The sequence below is a fragment of the Stegostoma tigrinum genome, chromosome 5, assembly GCF_030684315.1.
Source record: "Stegostoma tigrinum isolate sSteTig4 chromosome 5, sSteTig4.hap1, whole genome shotgun sequence".
NCBI classification, from domain to species: Eukaryota; Metazoa; Chordata; class Chondrichthyes; order Orectolobiformes; family Stegostomatidae; genus Stegostoma; species Stegostoma tigrinum.
This window is the reverse complement of record NC_081358.1, coordinates 130,433,484-130,447,263: the sequence shown is the minus strand read 5'-3', so window position 1 is coordinate 130,447,263 and position 13,780 is coordinate 130,433,484. Positions and strand designations below refer to the sequence as shown.

Genomic DNA, 13,780 nt, shown 5'->3' with positions numbered 1-13,780 from the left:
AACCAATGATTTAACAGTTCCAGAATCACGCTCTGTTCTTAAAGTCTATGCCTCAACCAGTTAAGGCAAGTATCCCATAAGCCTAACAAAAATTGAAAACCTGTGGGATGCTGGATATCAGAAACAAAAACAAAAATTGCTGCAAAAGCTCAGCAGGCCTGGCAGCAAATATGGAGAGAAATCACTAGGTTCTGAGGAAGCGTCGAAGAACCTGAAGCTTTAATTCTGATTTCTCTCTACAGATGCTGCCAGACATAGAAACAAAGAAGATAGAAGCAGGAGGAGGCCATTCGGTCCTTTGAGCCTGTTCCGTCATTCTTCACAATCATGGCTGGTTGTCCAACTCAATAGCCTGATTCTGCTTTCTCCCCATAACCTTTGATCCCATTCGGCCCCAATTGCTATATCTAGTTGCCTCTTGAATACATTCAATGTTTTGTCACTGACTACTTCCTGTGGTAATGAATCCCACAGGCTCTTTGGGTGAAGCAATGTCTCTTCATCTCCATCCCAAATCCTCTACCCCAAATCCTCAGACTGTGACCCCTGTGCTTTTTTCTTTATTCATTCCTGGGATGAGGGTGTTGCTGACCAGGCAGCATTTATTGTCCATCTCTAATTGCCAAAAAGCAGTTCAGAGTCAACCTCATTGCTGTGGGTCTAGAGTCACATGTAGGCCAGGCCAGGTAAGGCTGGCAGTTTCCTTCCCTAAAGGACGTTAATGAACCAGATGGGTTTTTCCAACAATCGACAATGGATTCATGGCTATTGTTTGACTCTTAATTCCAGTTTTTTTTTATTGAATTCAAATTCCATCATCTGCCATGGTGGGATTTGAACCCAAGTTCCCCGAACATTATCTGGGTCCCTGGATCAACAGTCCAGCGATAATACCACTAGGCCATCACCTCCCCTGATTCTGGACACACCCAGCATCAGGAACATCCTCCCTGCATCTACCCTGCCCAGTCCTGTTAGAATTTTCTAAGTCTCTATGAGAACACCACCCCCCCACTCAATAACCTGAACTCCAGCGAAAACAATCCCAAACTAATCAATCTCTCCTCATACGTCAGACCTGCCATCCCCGGAATCGGCCTGGTCAACCTTCATTGCACTCCCTCGAGAGCAAGAGCATCCTTCCTCAGAAAAAGAGACCAAAATAAAACACAATATTCCAGGTGTGGTCTCACCAAGGCCCTGTATAACTGCAACAACACACCCCTGCTCCTGTACTCAAAACCTATCATAATGAAGGCCAACATACCATTTGCCTTCTTTACCACATGCTGCTCCTGCATACTTACCTTCAGCAATTGGTGTACAAGGACACCCAGATCCCACTGCACCCTCCCCTCTCCCAGTTTACAGCCATTCAGGTAGTAATCTGCCTCCTTGTTTTTGCTTCTAAAATGAATAACCTCACATTTATCCACCATTGATTTTATGCTGCATCCGCCATTGATTTGCTCATTCACCCAACCTGTTGAGGTCATGCTGAAGGATCTCTGCATCCTTATTCACTCTCCCAGACAACTTGGTATCATCTGTAAACTTGGAGATGTTACATTTTGTTCCCTGATCCAAATCATTAGTAAGTAGTGTGAATAGCTGGGGTCCCAGCACCAATCCCTGTGGCACCCCACTAGTTACTGCCTGGCAATTTGAAAAGGATCCATTAATTCCTACTCCTTGTTTCCTCTCTGTCAACCACATTCCCATCCAACTCAATACATTTCCCCAATCCCATGTGCTTTAATCTTGCACATTAATCTCTTAGACGGGACTTTGTCAAACGCTTTCACAAAGTCCGAATATACTACAACGGCTGGTTCCCTTTGTCGATTCTACTAAGTTACATCGTCATAGAATTCCAACAGATTTGTCAAGCAGGATTTCCACTTCATGAATCCATGCTGATTCTGTCTGACCCTGCCACAGCATTCTAAATGCTCTGCTATAAAATCCTTCTGCTCTCTTTTTGAATGTTGGAGTGAAATTAGCCACTCTCCAATCTCCAGGGACTGTTCCAGAGTCTGTAGAATCCTGGAAGATGACCACCAACACATCCACTATTTCTAGAGTTACTTCCTTAACTACTCTGGGATATAGATTATCAGGCCCTGGGGATTTACCAACATTCAATCCTATCAATTTTCCCAGCACCATTTCTCCACTAATATTGATCTCTGTCAGTTCTTCCCTCTCACTAAATCTTGCATGCTGAAACATTTTGGGTATCTGATCTGAGTCTTCTTTTGTGAAGACAGAACTGTATGTATTTGGTTGCCCAGCCATTTTTTTTTGTCCCCTACTATACATGCTCCTGTTTCTGTCTGTAGGGAACCTACAATTGTCTTTACCAATCTCTTTCTCTTCGTATACCTATACCTCCTGAGCTTTTCCAGCAATTTCTGGCTTTGTATTGCATATACATTTTTACCCACTTTATCCACCATACGCTGAGGGACTAGTGTACATACACATTATCTACACACATCCCTCTGATCCTCAGTGCTTCTCAGGATCCGACTTTTCATCATATATTCCCTTGCCTTGTATGTTATGCCTAAGTGTATCATTTCAACTTACCTGGAATGAATTTCATTGCCAGTTATCAGTCCATTTGACCGTCCCATAGATATCCTCCTAAAGCCTCAGGTTATCATCCTCACTGTTTACTACTCACCAATTTTTGTGTCATCTCTGTACTCACTGATCAAACTTCCTACATTCAAATCTAAATCACTTAAATCAACCACAAACAGCAAAAGCCTCAACTCTGACCCCTGTGGGGCCCCACTGGACACAGGCTTCCAGTTCGAAAATTTCACGTCAGCTATCACCCTCTGCTTCCTGCCACTCAGCCAATTCCGGATACAATTAACCAAATTCCCCTGGGTCCCATGGGCTCTTGCCTTTGCTCTCAATCCCCCTTGTGGGGCCTTAGCAAAAGCCTTGATGCAGACCAAAGAGACAACATTGAATGTACTGCCCTAATCAACTAAGCCGGTCACCTTTGAAAAAAAATCAAAGTGGCCAGGTGTGAAATCCCTAAACAAAACCATGCTGGTTATTCCTCATTAATTGCAGCTTCTCCAAGTGCAGAGTAACTCTTCCGTCAAAATTGCTTCCACCAGCAGGGTTAGACTGACTTGCCTTCAGTTCTCTGGTTTATCGCTTGCTCCCTTAGAATGAAGAGAACAAAGAAAATTACAGCACAGGGACAGGCCCTTCAGGCTCCCAAGCCTGCGCCAATCGAGATCCTCTGTCTAAACCTGCCACCTATTTTCTAAATATAACAAAGTGTGTGGCTGGATGAACACATCAGGCCAAGCAGCATCTCAGGAGCACAAAAGCTGACGTTTCGGGCCTAGGCCCTTCATCAGAAAAAGCGTTAGGGCCCAAAACATCAGCTTTTGTGCTCCTAAGATACTGCTTGGCCTGCTGTGTTCATCCAGCTTCACACTTCGTTATCTTGGATTGTCCAGCATCTGCAGTTCCCATTATCACCTATTTTTTAAAGGTCTGTATCTCTTTGTTCCCTGCCCATCCATGTACCTGTCCAGATACATCTTAAAAGACACGATCGTGTCTGCGTCTACCACCTCCGCTGGCAACGCGTTCCAGGCACCCACCACCCTCTGGGTAAAGACCTTTCCACGCATATACATAGAGCATAGAACATTACAGCACAGTACAGGCCCTTCGGCCCTCGATGCTGTGCCGACCTGTCATACCGATCTCAAGCCCATCTAACCTACACTATTCCATGTACGTCCATATGCTTATCCGATGACGACTTAAATGTACCTAAAGTTGGCGAATCTACTACCGTTGCATGCAAAGCGTTCCATTCCCTTACTACTCTCTAAGTAAAGAAACTACCTCTGACATCTGTCCTATATCTTTCACCCCTCAATTTAAAGCTATGCCCCGTCGTGTTCACCATCACCATCCGAGGAAAAAGGCTCTCCCTATCCACCCTATCTAACCCTCTGATTATTTTATATGTCTCAGTTAAGTCACCTCTCAACCTTCTTCTCTCTAATGAAAACAGCCTCAAGTCCCTCAGCCTTTCTTCGTAAGACCTTCCCTCCATACCAGGCAACATCCTTGTAAATCTCCTCTGCACCCTCTCCAAAACTTACACATCCTTCTTATAATGCGGTGACCAGAATTGTACGCAATACTCCAAGTGTGGCTGCACCAGAGTTTTGTACAGCTGCAGCATAAACTCTTGGTTCCGGAACTCGATCCCTCTATTAATAAAAGCTAAAACACTGTATGCCTTCTTAACAGCCCTGTCAACCTGGGTGACAACTTTCAAGGATCTGTGTACATGGACTCCGAGATCTCTCTGCTCATCTACACTACTAAGAATCTTACCATTAGCCCTGTACTTTGCCTTCCGGTTACTCCTACCAAAGTGCATCACCTCACACTCCATTTGCCACCTCTCAGCCCAGCTCTGCAGCTTATCTATGTCTCTCTGCAACCTACAGCATCCTTCTTCACTATCCACAACTCCACCGACCTTAGTGTCATCTGCAAATTTACTAACGCATCCTTCTACGCCCTCATCCAGGTCATTTATAAAAATGACAAACAGCAGTGGACCCAACACCGACCCCTGCGGTACACCACTAGTAACTGGTCTCCAGGGTGAACATTTCCCATCAACTACCACCCTCTGTCTTCTTTCAGCAAGCCAATTTCCGATCCAAACTGCTATATCTCCCACAATTCCATTCCTCCGCATTTTGTACAATAGCCTACTGTGGGGAACCTTGTCGAACGCCTTGCTGAAATCCATATACACCACATCAACCGGTTTACTCTCATCTACCTGTTTGGTCACCTTCTCAAAAGAACTCAATAAGGTTTGTGAGGCACGACCTTCCCTTCACAAAACCGTGCTGACTATCCCTCATCAATTTATACTTTTCTGGATGATTATAAATCCTATCCCTTATTACCTTTTCCAACACTTTACCAACAACTGAGGTAAGGCTCACTGGTCTATAATTACCAGGGTTGTCTCTACTCCCCTTCTTGAACAGGGGAACCACATTTGCTATCCTCCAGTCATCTGGCACTATTCCTGTAGACAATGATGAGTTCAAGATCAATGCCAAAGGCTCGGCAATCTCCTCCCTGGCTTCCCAGAGGTTCCTAGGGTAGATGCCATCCGGCCTATGGTACTTATCTATCTTCACCCCCTGTAGGATTTCTAATACCTCTTCCTTGTGAACCTCAATCCCACCTAGTCTAGTAGCCTGTATCTCAGTATTCTCCTCGACAATATTGTTGTTTTCTAGAGTGAATACTGTTGAAAAATATTCATTTAGCACTTCACCTGTCTCGTCTGACTCCACACACAACTTACCACTACTATCCTTGATTGGCCCTAATCTTACTTTCGTCATTCTTTTTTTCCTTAAATACCTATAGAAAGCCTTAGGGTTTACCCTGATCCTATCCGCCAACAACTTCTCATGTCTCCTCCTGTCTCTTCTGAGCTCTCTCTTTAGGTCTTTCCTGGCTACCTCGTAGCCCTCAAACGCCCTAACTGAGCCTTCACATCTCATCCTGACATAAGCCTTCTTCTTCCTCTTGACTAGAGGCTCCACGTCCTTCGTAAACCACGGCTCCCGCGCTCTACAGCTTCGTCCCTGCCTGACAGGTACATACTTATCTTGGACACACAGGAGCTTTCCCTTGAATAAGCTCCACATTTCTAATGTGCCCATCCCCTGCAGTTTCTTTCCCCATCCTATGCTCCCTAAATCGCGCCTAATCTCATCGTAATTGCCTTTCCCCCAGCTATAACTCTTGCCCAGTAGTATACACCTATCCCTTTCCATCTCTAAAATAAACATAACAGAATTGTGATCGCTATCACCAAAGTGCTCACCTACTTCCAAATCTAACACCTGGCCGGGCTCATTACCCAGTACCAAATCTAATGTGGCTTCGCCCCTTGTTGGCCTGTCTACATACTGTGTCAGGAAGCCCTCCTGCACACACTGGACAAAAACTGACCCATCTATAGTACTCGAACTATAGTGTTCCCAGTCAATATTTGGAAAGTTGAAGTCCCCCATGACAACTACCCTGTCTCTCTCACTCCTATCGAGAATCGTCTTTGCTATCCTTTCCTGTACATCTCTGGAACTATTCAGAGGCCTATAGAAAACTCCCAACAGGGTGACCTCTCCTTTCCTGTTTCTAACCTCAGCCCATACTACCTCAGTTGACGAGTCCCTAAACATCTTTTCTGCAACTGTAATACTGTCTTTGACCGACAATGCCACACCTCCCCACTTTTACTATCTTCTCTGTTCTTACTGAAACATCTAAATCCCGGAACCTGCAACAACCATTCCTGTCCCTGCTCTATCCATGTCTCTGAAATGGCCACAACATCGAAGTCCCAGGTACCAACCCATGCTGCAAGTTCACCCATCTTATTCCGGACGCTCCTGGCATTGAAGTAGACACACTTCAAACCAACTTCTTGCTTTCTGGTGCCATTTTGCATCCCTGAAACTTTATTTCGGACCTTCATACTCTCAACCTTTTCTATAGTCGAACTACAATTTTGGTGCCCATCCCCCTGCTGAATTAGTTTAAACCCACCCAAACAGCCTTAGCAAATCTCCCCCCCAGGATACCAGTACCCCTCTGGTTCAGGTGAAGACCATCTTGCTTGTAAGAGGTCCCACCTACCCCAGAAAGAGCCCCAGTTATCCAAGAATCCAAAACCCTCCCTCCTGCACCATCCCTGTCGCCACGTGTTCAACTCCTCTCTCTCCCTATTCCTCGTCTCACTAGCACGTGGCACGGGCAACAAACCAGAGACAACAACTCTGTTTGTCCTAGCTCCCAGCTTCCATCATAGCTTCCTGAATTTCTGCCTTAAATCCCCATCTCTCTTCCTACCTATGTCGTTGGTGCCAATGTGGACCATGACTTGGGGCTGCTCCCCCTCCCCCTTAAGGATCCCAAAAACACCATCAGAGACACCACGCACCCTGGCACCTGGGAGGCAACACACCAACCGTGAGTCTCTCTCCTCCCCACAGAACCTCCTATCTGTCCCCCTAACCATGGAGTCCCCAATGACTACTGCTCTGCTCCTCTTCCCCCTTCCCTTCTGAGCAGCAAGGACAGACTCTGTGCCAGAGACCTGTGCCCCACTGCATTCCCCTGGTAAGTCGTCCCCCCCCGCAAAAACAGTATCCAAAACGGTATACTTATTGTTGAGGGGAATGGCCACAGGGGATCCCTGCTCTGCCTGCCGGTTCCCTTTCCATCCCCTGACTGTAAACCATCTGCCTTTTTCTTGTACCTGAGGAGTGACTACCTCCCTGTAACTCCTCCCAATAACCCCCTCTGCCTCCCGAATGATCCGAAGTTCATCCAGCTCCAGCTCCAGTTCCCTAACGCAGTTTTCAAGGAGCTGGAGTTGGGTGCACTTCCCACAGATGTAGTCAGCAGGGACACTAGTGGTGACCCTTACCTCCCACATTCTGCAGGAGGAGCATTCAACTGCCCTGACCTCCACTCCCATTATTCTAAATTCCCAGGACTTAAAAAATAAAGAATAAAAAATAAACTTGTTACCTTACCAATCAGGCACACAGAACCTTTTTTTTTGGTTGGAGGAGGAGGATGGGTGGGAGACAATACCCGGGTAGTGTTTCGGGTAACGCAACCACACAAATATATTACCTCACTCACTCACCAGTCCTGTGTCGTCTCCTGCTCAGTGTACCTCCGCCTATTCACAAGGTAAGCTTTTTATAGATTCAAAAACAGTGACTCACCGGCTTCCCAACAGGCTCCTGCTCCAAGCTCCCGCTCGCGCTGCTGCTCAACCAGATATCTCCCATAAACTTTCCTCCTCTCACTTTGAACTCATGACCCCTAGTAATTGAGTCCCCCACTCTGGGAAAAAGCTTCTTGCTATCCATCCTGTCTATACCCCTCATGATTTTGTCGACATCAATCAAGTCCCCCCTCAACCTCCGTCTTTCTAATAAAAATAAACCTAATCTACTCAACCTTTCTTCATAGCTAGCACCCTCCATACCAGGCAACATCCTGGTGAACCTCCTCTGCACCCTCGCCAAAGCATCCACATGCTCTTGGTAATGTGGCGACCAGAACTGTACGCAGTACTCCAAATGTGGCCGAACCAAAGTCCTAAACGACTGCAACATGACCTGCCAACTCTTGTACTCAATACCCCATCCAATGAAGGAAAGCATGCCATATGCCTTCTGGACCATTCTATTGACCTGCGTTGTCACCTTCAGGGAACAATGGACCTGAACACCCAGATCTCTCTGTTCATCAATTTTCCCCAGGGCTTTTCTATTTTCTGTATAGTTCACTCTTGAATTGGATCTTCCAAAATGAATCACCTCGCATTTGCCCGGATTGAACTGCATCTGCCTTTCTCTGCCCAACTCTCCTTATTGAATAATAATTACACATTAGCTGTCCTCCAATCCCGTGGCCACACAGGAACTGAAAGATTTTGCCAGTGCCCCTACGGTGTCCTCCCTTGCTTCACACAAAGCCTGGGATACATTTCACATGGTCCGGGCAACTTATCGATTTTTGAGCCTGCCAGACCACTCAGAGTCTTCTCTCTGTCTGTGCTAATTGTATCACAGACCTGCTTCCTGACTTCTACACCCACACTGCCCCTGTTACTAGTGAACACTGACCCAAAGTATTCATTTAGAAATGTACGTGCCTCCTCTGGCTCCAAGTACAAATTGCCGTTGATGTCTTTAATGGGCCCTCAACCTCCCCTCATTATCCATTTACCTTTAATGTACTTGTAAAATAACTGAGGGTCTACGTTGATTTTACCTGATTCTTTCATAACCCCTTTTAGTTTTCCTAATTTCCTTTTTAAACTCCTTTAAACATTCTGTACTCCTCTAGGGCTCCTGCTGTTTTAGAACATAGAACATTACAGCGCAGTACAGGCCATTCAGCCCTCGATATTGGGCCAACCTGTGAAACCCATCTGAAGCCCATCTAAGCTAACAGATAACAAAGTGTGGAGCTGGATAACCACCGACACCCTCATACGCCTCGCCGAACTCATCCTCACCCTCAACAACTTCGCTTTTGATTCCTCCTACATCCTACAGGCAAAGGGGGTGACCATGGGTACCCGCATGGGCCCAAGCTATTCCTGCCTCTTTGTAGGTTACATGGAACAATCCCTCTTCCGTACCCATACTGGCCCTAAACCCCACCTCTTCCTCCGTTACATTGCTGACGGTATCGGCGCCACCTCGTGCTCGAACAGTTCATCCATTTCACAAACACCTTCCAGCCCAACCTCAAGTCCACCTGGACCATCTCCAATACATCCCTTACGTTCCTGGGCCTCTTTGTCTCGATCTCAGACAACCACCTAGCAACCGATATCCATTTCAAGCTCACCGACTCCCCAAGCTACCTGGAATATGCCTCCTCCTACTCACCCTCCTGCAAAAATTCCATCCCCTATTCCCAATTCCTTTGTCTCCACCGCATCTGCTCCCACGATGAGGCATTCCACTCCCGTACATCCCGGATGTCCAAGTTCTTCAAGGACCGCAACTTCCCTCTCTGCGGTGGTCGAGAGCAACTTCGACAGTGTCTCCTGCATTTCCCGCAAGACATCCCTCACACCCCGCCCCCTCCACAACTGCCCTAAGAGGATCCCCCTCGTTCTCACATACCACCCCACCAACCTCCGGATACAACGCATCATCCTCCGACACTTCCGCCATCTACAATCCCACCCCACCACCCAAGACATTTTTCCGTCCCCACCCTTGTCTGCCTTCTGGAGAGACCACTCTCTCCGTGACTCCCTTGTCCGCCCCACACTCCCCTCCAACCCCACCACACCCGGCACCTTCCCCTGCAACTGCAGGAAGTGCTACACTTGCCCCCACACCTCCTCCCTCACCCCTATCCCAGGCCCCAAGATGACTTTCCACATCAAGCAGAGGTTCACCTGCACATCTGCCAATGTGGTATACTGCATCCACTGTACCCGGTGTGGCTTCCTCTACATTGGGGAAACCAAGCAGAGGCTTGGGGACTGCTTTGCAGAACACCTCCGCTCGATTCGCAATAAACAACTGCACCTACCAGTCACGAACCATTTCAACTCCCCCTCCCATTCCTCAGACAACATGTCCGTCATGGGCCTCCTGCAGTGCCACAATGATGCCACCCGAAGGTTGCAGGAACAGCATCTCATATTCCACTTGGGAACCCTGCAGCCCAATGGTATCAATGTGGACTTCACAAACTTCAAAATCTCCCCTTCCCCCACTGCATCCCAAAACCAGCCAAGCTCGTCCCCTCCCCCCACTGCATCCCAAAACCAGCCCAGCTCATCCCCGCCTCCCTAACCTGTTCTTCCTCTCACCTATCCCCCCCACCCACCCACAGCCGCACTCCATTTCCCACCTACTAACCTCATCCCACCCCCTTTACCTGTCCGTCCTCTCCGGTCTGACCTATCCCCTCCCTACCTTCCCACCTACACTCACCTCTACAGGCTCCATCTCCATCTCTTTAACTTGTCTGTCTCCTCCGCATCTATCTTCTCCTCTATCCATCTTCGATCCGCCTCCCCCCCTCCCTATTTATTTTAAAACCCTCTCCCCTCCCCCTTTTCTGATGAAGGGTCTAGGCCCGAAACGTCAGCTTTTGTGCTCCTAAGATGCTGCTTGGCCTACTGTGTTCATCCAGTTCCACACTTTGTTATCGCGGATTCTTCAGCATCTGCTATCCCCACTATTCCATCTAACCTACACTAATCCATTATCATCCATATGTTTATCCAATGACCATTTAAATGCCATTAAACTTGGTGAGTATACTACTGCTGCAGGCAGGGCATTCCATTCCCTTACTACTCTCTGAGTAAAAAACCTACCTCTGACATCTGTTCTATATGTATCACCCCTCAATTTAAGCCTATGTCCCCTTGTGCTCGCCATCACCATCCGAAGAAAAAGGCTCTCGCTGTTCACCCTATCTAATCCTCTGATCATCTTGTATATGTCTATTAGGTCACCTCTTAACCTTCTCTCTAACGAAAACAGCCTCAAGTCCCTCAGCCTTTCCTCATAAGACCTTCCCTCCAGACCAGGCAACATCCTGGTTTTGAGCTTTCGGTATCTGCTATAATCTTCCCTTTGTCTCTAAATCCAAAGCTTCATATCCCTTAATATCGAGGGATGACAGGATTTATTGATCCCACCCATTATTTTTATTTGAACATGTTATCCCTGCACTCTTCCCACTTCCTTGTTGACTATATCCCACTGATTTAACGCAAATTTACCTGCTCCCAGTCCACTCTGGTCTCAGTGTATCATATCTGAACTTATTGAAATCGCCCTTTCCTCACCTTGATCAGGCCCATCCTCATCCTTTTACAGAACAATATTGAATTTAACTCAGCTCTGGTTACTGTCTCAAAATGCACCCCACTGATACTTCAAAACCATTTTCCCAGCTTTGTAAACTCAGAGAAAGCCCAAGGCTGGCCCCCTCTCTGTTTTACGGTATCTTATGCTTAAAATACTTACCTGGATGCATTTTAAGAATTCTGCTCCATCTTAACGTCTCACACTCTGACTATCCCAGTTCACCTTGGGAAGTTGAAATCCTCAGCTAACCCTACACTATCAGATTTACACTTCTCTGACAAGTGCCCAGATTCCTTTTAGCCTATACCATTCAAACTGATAGGGGGCCATCGCACACTCACAGCAATAGGACTGCTCCTCTTTGCTTTATACACTCTGTCACTAACCTGCACACGTGGGCGTACGCTCTGTCACTAACCTGCACATGTGGGCGTACGCTCTGTCACTAACCTGCACACGTGGGCGTAAGCTCTGTCACTAACCTGCACACGTGGGCGCACGCTCTGTCACTAACCTGCACACGTGGGCGTACGCTCTGTCACTAACCTGCACACGTGGGCGTACGCTCTGTCACTAACCTGCACACTTGGTTGAATTGTGCAGACATGCTCGGCTCTGCTCTGCTTCACCTTCACATTGCAAACCACCAAATCTTGGAGGAGGGCTACCACACCTCCTTGCTCGCACGGACACACCAACACACCCATCACACCTTGTCCATGTTGTCCACGGGCTCCAGTTTCCATCCACTGGAACGAAGAGGATTTAAACAGGGACGGGGAGAGATGCAACGGGGGCGGGGAGAGATGCAACAGTCATGGGGAGCGATGCAACAGTCACGGGGAGAGATGCAACAGGGACAGATGCAACAGTCATGGGGAGAGATGCAACAGTCACGGGGAGAGATGCAACAGTTACGGGGAGAGATGCAACAGTCACGGGGAGAGATGAAACAGTCACGGGGAGAGATGAAACAGTCACGGGGAGAGATGAAACAGTCACGGGGAGAGATGAAACAGTCATGGGGAGAGATGAAACAGTCATGGGGAGAGATGAAACAGGGATGGGGAGAGATGAAACAGGGATGGAGGGAGATGAAACAGGGATGGAGGGAGATGAAACAGGGATGGGGAGATATAAAACAGGCACAATTTAGTGGGGAGGGCATACACACAGAGAGACAACAAGATTCAACAAGAACAACTGGAGCCTCTGGCTCCAGTTCCTCCGGGTCACATCTTTATACATTCTTGACCACTCATTCCATTGTTCAGTGTTATTCCCAACACACCTATCATTGTCACCTCCCCCCAGCCCCTACACCCCTCTCTATCTCCATCACTTCCGCCTGTCCTCTACACTGTCTCCAAATCTCTATAACATCGTCCAGCCTCAACATCCCTCCTTATCTTTGTCATCTCCTCCAGCTCCCTACACCCCATCCCTATAACTGTCCCCTCCACCAGCCTCTACAACCCTCCCATCACTGTCCCCTCCTCCAGCGCATACACCGCTTCCAATCTCTGTTCCCTCCTCCAGTCCCTACACCCCTCCCTATCAGTGAGCCCTCCTCCAGCCCCTACACCCCTCCCTATCGCTGTCCCCTCCTCCAACCCCTACACCCCTCCCTATCACTGTCCCCTCCTCCAGCCCCTACACCCCTCCCTATCGCTGTCCCCTCCTCCAACCCCTACACCCCTCCCTATCACTGTCCCCTCCTCCAGCCCCTACACCCCTCCCTATTGCTGTCCCCTCCTCCAGCCCCTACACCCCTCCCTATCACTATCCCCTCCTCCAGACCCTACACCCCTCCCTATCACTATCCCCTCCTCCAGCCCCTACTCCCGTCCCTATCGCTGTCCCCTCCTCCAGCCCTTACACCATTTCCTATCACTGACCCTCCTCCAGCCCCTACTCCCCTCCCTATCACTGACCCCTCCTCCAGCCCCTACACCCCTCCCTATCACTATCCCCTCCTCCAGACCCTACACCCCTCCCTATCACTATCCCCTCCTCCAGCCCCTACTCCCGTCCCTATCACTGTCCCCTCCTCCAGCCCTTACACCATTTCCTATCACTGACCCCTCCTCCAGCCCCTACTCCCCTCCCTATCACTGACCCCTCCTCCAGCTCCTATACCCCTCCCTATCACTGACCCCTCCTCCAGCTCCTATACCCCTCCCTATCACTGACCCCTCCTCCAGCCCCTACACCCCTCCCGATCACTGACCCCTCCTCCAACCCCTACACCCCTCCCGATCACTGACCCCTCCTCCAGCCCCTACACCCCTCCCGATCACTGACCCTTCCTC

General features: G+C 48.4%; 1 protein-coding gene across 1 annotated transcript in view; it reads right to left on the bottom strand.

The window, feature by feature from the left end:
• sspo (SCO-spondin) overlaps positions 1 to 13,780 on the bottom strand; it is a 517,250-nt gene that overhangs the window by 168,746 nt on the left and 334,724 nt on the right. The window contains exon 73 of the mRNA XM_059646360.1: positions 12,047 to 12,217. Coding sequence (XP_059502343.1) covers positions 12,047 to 12,217 — 171 coding nt within the window. The remainder of the gene's footprint in view (positions 1 to 12,046; positions 12,218 to 13,780) is intronic.